This window comes from Jaculus jaculus, chromosome 13 (assembly GCF_020740685.1).
Source record: "Jaculus jaculus isolate mJacJac1 chromosome 13, mJacJac1.mat.Y.cur, whole genome shotgun sequence".
Taxonomy (NCBI): Eukaryota; Metazoa; Chordata; class Mammalia; order Rodentia; family Dipodidae; genus Jaculus; species Jaculus jaculus.
The window spans coordinates 48787579-48795500 of NC_059114.1; the positions used below are offsets into that span (position 1 = coordinate 48787579).

The 7922-nt window shown below is 43.9% G+C and overlaps 2 protein-coding genes across 2 annotated transcripts; one reads left to right on the forward strand and one right to left on the reverse strand.

Moving 5' to 3' along the window:
* Window positions 1-776: 776 nt before the first annotated feature.
* LOC123454060 (transcription elongation factor 1 homolog) lies at window positions 777-1025 on the forward strand. Its single transcript, XM_045132144.1, has one exon. It carries the CDS (start codon window positions 777-779, stop codon window positions 1023-1025), a length of 249 nt encoding a protein of 82 aa, XP_044988079.1.
* A 5620-nt stretch (window positions 1026-6645) lies between these two features.
* LOC101615900 (histone deacetylase complex subunit SAP18-like) lies at window positions 6646-7297 on the reverse strand. The gene has a single exon (XM_045133047.1). It carries the CDS (start codon window positions 7295-7297, stop codon window positions 6815-6817), a length of 483 nt encoding a protein of 160 aa, XP_044988982.1. The 3' UTR covers window positions 6646-6814.
* Window positions 7298-7922: the final 625 nt, after the last annotated feature.

The window sequence follows — 7922 nt, forward strand, 5'->3', positions numbered from 1 at the left end:
TTCATCACTAGTTGTAAGCAGAGAGATCTGCTTGACCTTTACCCAATATCCAACAATGGTAACATCTTGCAACACTGTCGCTTAATATTACAACCAGGACACTGAAATCCAAAGTCAAGATACAGCATTTTCAGCATGACTAAGTTCCTTCACATTTAATTTTTAAAAAGTAGTACTTTCATTATTTATTTATTTGCAAGCAGAGAGAGAATGGGCACACCAGGGCCTCTAGCCGCTGCAAACAAACTCCAGACACTTGTGCCACCTTGTGCTTCTGGCTCGTGTGGGTACTGGGGAGTTGAACTTGGGTCCTCAGGCTTCACAGGCCTTAAGCACTAAACTATCTCTCCAACCCAGATTTAGTTTGTTTATTTTTTTTATTTTTATTTTTATTTTTTTTAAATTTTTTATTTATTTATTTGAGAGCGACAGACATAGAGAGAAAGACAGATAGAGGGAGAGAGAGAATGGGCGCGCCAGGGCTTCCAGCCTCTGCAAACGAACTCCAGACGCGTGCGCCCCCTTGTGCATCTGGCTAACATGGGACCTGGGGAACCGAGCCTCGAACCGGGGTCCTTAGGCTTCACAGGCAAGTGCTTAACCGCTAGGCCATCTCTCCAGCCCCAAGTTTGTTTATTTTTTTATGTATAGTAACTTTTTAAAAATGTCTAGGTATAATGAACATCTGTCTTTTTGTTTCCTTTTTAAAACTTTTCAGCATGAGAGTCCCCTAGGTGAAGGCCGCCTTGGCGGCAGCGCGGAGCCCATGCTGGTTCATGCACCTGCCGCCACGTGGCCCAGAAAAGTCCAACCGGAAGCCACCTCCCAAGAAGAAGATGACAGACACCCTGGAGACACGGTTCACCTGCCCCTTCTGCACCCATGAGAAGTCTCGTGATGTGAAAATGGACCGTGCTTGCAATACCGGAGTTGTCTCTTGGACAAGGTGCCTCGTGGAATTCCAGACCCCGTCTCGCATCTGTCACAGCGATTGGATGAATGCCTGCGAGGCAGCCCATCAGTAGCAACGCAGAGGACCCCCCCCCCCGCCCCCGCTTTGGCATCCTTGCCTGCTGTGCACCCCCAGCTGCTGGATCCCAATCCAGAGACATTCCAAGGGGTCCAGGGTGTGGGTCCAGGGCTGTGACAGCCCTGTGTGTGTGTTTGGAGTGGGAGTGGCCATGACTGTCTGCTCAGAGACACAGACATGAAGGGCAGCCTTAAGCTTGAGCTCCTCCTGCTCCACTTGGCCCCGGAAGCTTTGAATCACACCCTTCTCCAGCCTCCACTTCCAAGCTTTGAGGTTCTGGCACCTCTGCGAACACTTTCTTGAAATCCCAAGCAAGGGTAGCTGCAGCCTCCTCAGCCATCTCGCCGGCAGCCTGACCTTGGGTACTGGACTTTCAAGGCCACCACTCCCCAGATGTAGGGCTTGGCAAGAAGCTAGCTCCCCAGTACTAACCACAGTCCCATTTTCTGTTCACTTGCTTTTATGGAATAAGTATGGGTTGGTATGGGGACAGCTGTCATTCACAAACCTGCCAGTAAAGCAGCTGATGTGAAAAAATAAATAAATAAAACAACTTTTCAGCGTACGTTCTATCTTGGATAGCATGGAGCCATTTTTCCTTCAGGAACAATTCTCCCATTCTTGTTCTTGTGTTGAGGACGGGGTTGACTCCCTACTTTCAAACCCTCAACCTTAACTCCCAGTCCCCAACATGCTCTGAGAGTGGAACAGGAAGGGAAAGTATTGGGTAAAAGGATTACCCTTTCCAAGTCAGAGGTTAAGTAATAAAAGATCAAGTTGGAAGTGAACAAAAAGATTTGGGCAGTTTTTCTAGTCAAGCTGGAGGCATCTTTTCAAACTGGGAGGGGCTGCGGACAGGACCTGCTCCTTTGGGGTCCAGCTATTTGCACAGCAGAGAGAACCCTGCAGACTGGGGGTCAAGTCCTGATTTTCAGTAATGTTGAAAATGCCATTTTAGAACATTTCTTTGGCCTAAAACCTTTTCTTCTTTAAGAATGCAAATATTCATGAAAATACATTAAATTTTATCTCTCATATCACAGTTGAATCAAGAAATCTATTTTTAAAGAAAAAGAGTGAGTGTCCTCCATTTTACTGCTTAAAAGAGCCTCATTGTTCTTATAGTAAATGACTCTCTAGAAGTGAATTTTCCTAACTTTGTATATGGAAAATTAATACAAATCAATGAAAGGACTTGCTGTGAGAATAACCAATGCAGGCAAAATGTATGCTTACCCAAGCCATAATGTTATTACTATGCAAAAGTAGACAGTTAATTTTCAAACATTTGCTCACACATCCCATTCTGAGCATGACAGTAGCATTATATAATCCAAATATTATGGATTCCAAAATTCTTTGCATCTTAAAGATTATCTACATCTAGCATTTGAATATCATTTCTTCGGCTATCTTTGCTTGGGGAGGGATGATAAATAATGCACGGTAGGCAGGCTGCCAGGTATCAGTAGAACTGCTGGTTTGGCCTTGTTTCAGTACCAACATTAAAATCTGCTCATAAATTTTAATTTGCATTGCTAAGCTTGGATAATATAGTGTGTATCTCTACTCAGCTAGAGCCCTATAATTAGAAAACAACCAAAAAGGCGATGGAAAAGCATATGTAAGCTTTCACAACTTAAAGTTTCATTAGCAAAGTATCAGCCCACTCTGGATAGGTGTTGAGCTTCTAGTGAGTTGTGGATTCATTGCTCACTTCCTCTTCCTACTTACAATCCCAGGCTTGCCTACCTCCCTTCTTTTCCCTTTCCCTCCTAGCCCCGTCTCCCAACTCTTAGGAACTCTGGGGTGAACTCTTGCATACTTTCTCCAATTTTATTTTTTTAATTGTTTTATATTCTTTAAAAATATTACTTATTTATTTATTTGCAAGAAGAGGGAGAGAGATTGAGAATGGGCATGTCATGGCCTCTTGTCAATGCAAAGGAACTCTAGAACATCTTCCACTGTGTGTATCTGGCTCTATGTGAGTACTGGGGAATCAAATTCTTGCCAGCAGGCTTTGCAAGGAAGCACCTTTAACTGTTGAGCCATCTCCCCAGCCCAACTCCTTACTTTTTTTTTTTTTTTTTTTTTTAAGGAGGAAGGGATTTATTGAAACTTACAGATCCAGGGGAAGTTCCATAATGGCAGAAGAAACTGGCCTGCTTTCACAGGTCCAAGTAGAAAGAAGCACAAGCCAAAAAGCCATACAGCACAGCATACTTCAGGAACCCCAGCTAGGCACACTTTGCATATCTTTAGATTGTAATCTCAAACCCACCACCACACTTTAGGACTGGACCCTAAAATCCACCTAGTGACACAACCTCCAGCCAGGTGGCTGCAGAGCCAAACTACAAGCTAATAAAACAATGAATATCTTGGGGGTCATATATTAAAACTATCACATGTAGATACTGAAGAATCAAACCCAGGCCATCAGGCTTTGCCTTTTACCTTTTACCACTAAGCCCCTTCTCCAGTCCTGTGTGTTTTTTGTAAGACAGGGTCTCACTCTAGCCAGGCTGATAAGGAAATCACTGTAGCACAGGCTGTCCTCCAACTCATGAGGATTTCCATCCTGAGCTTCCTAAATTCTGGTGTTAAAGGAGTACTATACCAGCACACTTGGCATAAACACATGATTTTTTTAAAAAATCATTTATGACAGAAAGAAAAAGAATAGGCACTCTAAGGTCTCCAGCCACTCACTACATGCACCACCTTGCGCATCTGATTTTTATATGGGTCCTGGGGAATCAAACCTGGGTCCTTTAGCTTTGCAGGCAAGTGCCTTAACCGCTAAGCCATCTCTCCAGCCCCACATTATTTTTATAATGTAAAATACTACTGCTTGTCACTTCCACTAGCATGGCCTATCCCCAAGTTTTTTCCCCATCTTTAATTTCACCTTTAGAGATTGTATTGCTGTTATATAGTGGGCTACCTGTAATCCCAGAACTTGGGAGGTGGGGAGATGCAGAGTCCAGTGTCACCCTCTAGTACACAGTGAATTCAAAGCCAGCCTAGGCTATATGAGACTACCACATCAAGAAGAGGGAGGAATATTGATGTTTGAAAACCCAAAGATACAGCTTTAAACTAAAGAAGACTTTCCAGCATAGATAACACTGAGTCCAGTGGAGGTGTAATGAGGTCCTGGCTGGAATGAGGGACTCAGTGCTTTTTTATTTTCTCCCAGCTTTTCACCATGTTTTTGTTTCATTCGCTTATAACAGCCCTGCCACATGGTTGTTGACCCTCTCTTAGACTTTGCTTTCTAGCTTTACCAACGGAACCTCACAGTAGTAGTTACCTTCTTATGGCTGGGACAAAGCACCTAACCAGAAGAAAAAGGTTTAGTTTTGGTTTACATTTTTAGGTGAAGTCTTATCATGGCAGGGAAAACATGGCAAGAACAGACAGCAGGGTCATCATCACGTCTAGTCCCATCAGTTGGTAGGAAGCAGCAAGTGTCCTAGCTGATGAGACACCCAATGGGACTAGACTAATAAACCTCAAGGTCTGTCCCCAGTGACACCCCTTCTCCAACAAGGCCCAACTTTCCCAAATTGTCAAACCTGAGCCTTATGGGGGACATTTCATTCAACCACCACACTCTGGAAGGCTCTAAACACTTGACCAAATCCAGGGGCCTCCTGTGTATACTGTCAGTTTTGCTATAAAGAAGGACCTGTAAAATCACACTGTCCTGGCCATAGAACCCTAGATCATTCGGATTTAAAAAGAGTTGGAAAGCAATCTAATTCATGATTGAACTTTTCAAATTGGAAAAAAAAGGACCCACCTGTATTCTGTAGAATAACACTGAGAAGAGCTGGAGGTAGTGGCACATGGCTCTAAATCGAGAGTTAGGATTACTCTGAGTCTGAGGCCTACACTGAGTTGCAGGTCACCCTGGGTTACAGTGAGCCTATCTGGAAAAGTTTTTACAAGAAGAAACAATTACCACAGCATGATAAGCACATCAAAGGCTTTAATGAAATAGCTTTAGGCAATTTCGGGTGGTAAAAAGTGTCATAATTGTGTATTGAAAATTAAAGGGAAGAATTATCATAAGTATGATTTTTGTTATATAATGTAAAAATAATTTTCCTTGTTTTTTCCAAGGTAGGGGCTTCACTCTAGCTAAGGCTGACCTGGAATTAACTATGTTGTCTCAGGGTAGCCTCGAACTCACAGTGATCCTCCTACCTCTGCCTCCCGAGTGCTGGGATTAAAGGCGCACGCCACCATGCCCGGCTCAAACAGTGGGATCTTTCAAGAGTGTCTTGCCACAGTTCTTCAGATTAGATCTGAAATCCTTAATGTCACCCAAACAATGCTGTGACTGCATCCCAGCCAGTTTTTCTACTGCAAGGGTACCCTAACCACTTCACTGCCAGATTACAATTCTTGCCTCTGCTCGTTGTACATATTGACTGCTTCCCATCTAGAACACATTTTCCTGCCTATTCTGCTCTGCTTTTTCTCCTGTTCTTAAGCAGTGAACACCTGACATTTTCCTGCCTGCCCACTTACTGTCTTTAAAAACTTTAAATGCCCAGCATGAGGCCTAGCCAAGCAGTTCCTGACCACAATGACAAGCTACACCCTAAGTCAGTGAGGGGTGGTGCTGAGTCCTCTGCAAAGTGAGGCAAGAGCAGATTGTGTGGAGATGCAGATGCATGCCTGGAGCCATGCAGGTCCAGCCTACCTGGGCAGAGTCCACATAGGCCCTAGTAAAGACAGATAGGGCATCTCAGACTAACTGGGCTCATGCCAGCTAGCTGTATCAGTTAAATGATTCACAACTCCTTCTGCATAGCTACCTAGAATTGCTACTTCAAATATTTGAGTCCTAGGCTGGGAACAGTGGCACATACCTTTAATCCCAGCACTTGGGATTTAGGACTAGTAATCCTAAACATAAACTGTTTCATCTTAAACACGACGATACTACCTCTCAAATGAGGTATGCAGCAGTCCCCAGCACTTAAAAGAACTTGATTTCTTCACAGCTCCCTCGTTTTCACATCTTCAAGGCAAACCTCCTCATCTAAGTTCTAACCCTTGTTCCTTCTGTACTGCTTTCCGCCTTCAAAATGCTACTCATTGTAGTACCTGTGCCCCTCCCCCCCCACCCCAGTAGGGTCTCACTCTAGCCCAGGCTGACCTGGAATTCACTATGTAATCTCAGGGTGGCCTCAAACTCATGGCAATCCTCCTACCTTTGTCTCCTAAGTGCTAGGATTAAAGGTGTGTGCCACCAAGCCCGGCTTGTAGTACCTGTAGTCCCATTTCAGTGCTCCCTGGTGTCTGGGATGGAAGGGCACTCCTCCAACACAGGCATCTTCTTCACCAAGGCCACTTTTCTAACTGTATACTATTATAGTCTGCCACAAACTGAAGGTGTTTCATACAATTCTAGAATTCTGCCTCCACACAGCTTAAAATTAACTTTCACACTCAGGTTAATTGCACGCATATATTTCACCAATACAGTTTTACAGAGAATCCTAAGAGCACTTTTCTTCATATTTTACAGGGCTTGAAACATATGGACTTTCTATAATACTCATACCATTGTACATCCAAATCTAACTCCTAAATAGATGCATTACAATTTATTTAGAATTTCAAGGCTTAATGGCAAAAAAAAAAAAAACAAGGGAAGAAAAAGAATATGTAAATTTATTTTACATAACTGCCTGAAAAATAAAATTCAAGAAGTAAATAGAGTACTTAATATGGTCTCAAACGCCCTGAAGGAGGTGGTGCTCAATTTGGAGGGGTGATTGCTATGTCCAAGTAATCGCCAATTTGGAACTTCTGTGACTGCAGTGTCATGGAATCATCAGTCCCCTTTCTGCCAGACATGGTGCTGCCAATCTCCTTGACTCGATAACCAGGTCTCTTAAGATCCATAAAAACAATTGCAAAATTAAAGTGTGTGCCCTTCTTTCTAGCTTCTGGGTAGACTTCTTTCAGTAAACTAGTCAGTTCTTTCAAGGTTGCATCCATCCAAGTGCAGATCTGCAGCTCGCTGGAGGGCACGTTTCCGCGGGAGAACTTGTCCATGCGGTGGTGGCGGCCGTTGGTGGTGGTGAAGACCCTCAGCAGCAACGGGCATGTCTTCTCGCCGTCAATCGGCTTCTCCGGCTCCTTCTTAATCTCCTCCTGTGCAACGCGCGACTCCCCCGCCCTCTTCCTCCTCTGGCCCGCGAGACGCTCGCCCTGACCTCCGACCCCGACGGCGAGCATGAGCACTGAGTCTCTCCTTACTATTTTAATTAAGCAGACTCTGCACACAGAGATCATCTCATTGATTTACTAAATATAATAAAAGGCTATGCTCCCTCTGTTTTTTTTTTTTTTGTCAAAATTCTTAATGGAAATCTAAGTCAACTGAGTTCACTTATTGTTTTGAGAAAATCATCTGTGTTGCATAATATTCCTTTTTAGCCAGGCAGAGAGAGGAGGAGTGCCATGAGTTTGAGGCCACCTTGAGAATACATAGTGAATTCTAGGTCAGCCTGGACTAGAGTGAGGCCCTACCTCAAACAACCAAAAAAAAATTATTAAAAAAATTATTAACTAGAAAAAAGGAGAGAGGGTATATGAGTGTGCCAGAGCCTCCTGTCACTGCAAACTCCAGATGCATGCACCACTCTGGGAAGTTGAACCTGGGTTCTTAGGCTTTTCAAGCATGCGCCTTAATAGCTAAGCCATCTCTCCAGCCCTCATAAGGTAGGGTCTTCCTCTAGCTCAGGCTGACCTGAAATTCACAATGTAGTCTCAGGGTGGGCTCAAACTCACCATGATTCTCCTAACTTTGCCTCCCTGAGTGCTGGGATTAAAGGTCTGCACCATCACACCTGGCTCAAAC

What these genes read in the sequence shown, in the direction of transcription:
- LOC123454060 (XM_045132144.1), top strand. Translation starts at nt 777, where the DNA reads ATGCACCTGCCGCCACGTGGCCCAGAAAAGTCCAACCGGAAGCCACCT.
- LOC101615900 (XM_045133047.1), bottom strand. Translation starts at nt 7,297, where the DNA reads ATGCTCGCCGTCGGGGTCGGAGGTCAGGGCGAGCGTCTCGCGGGCCAG.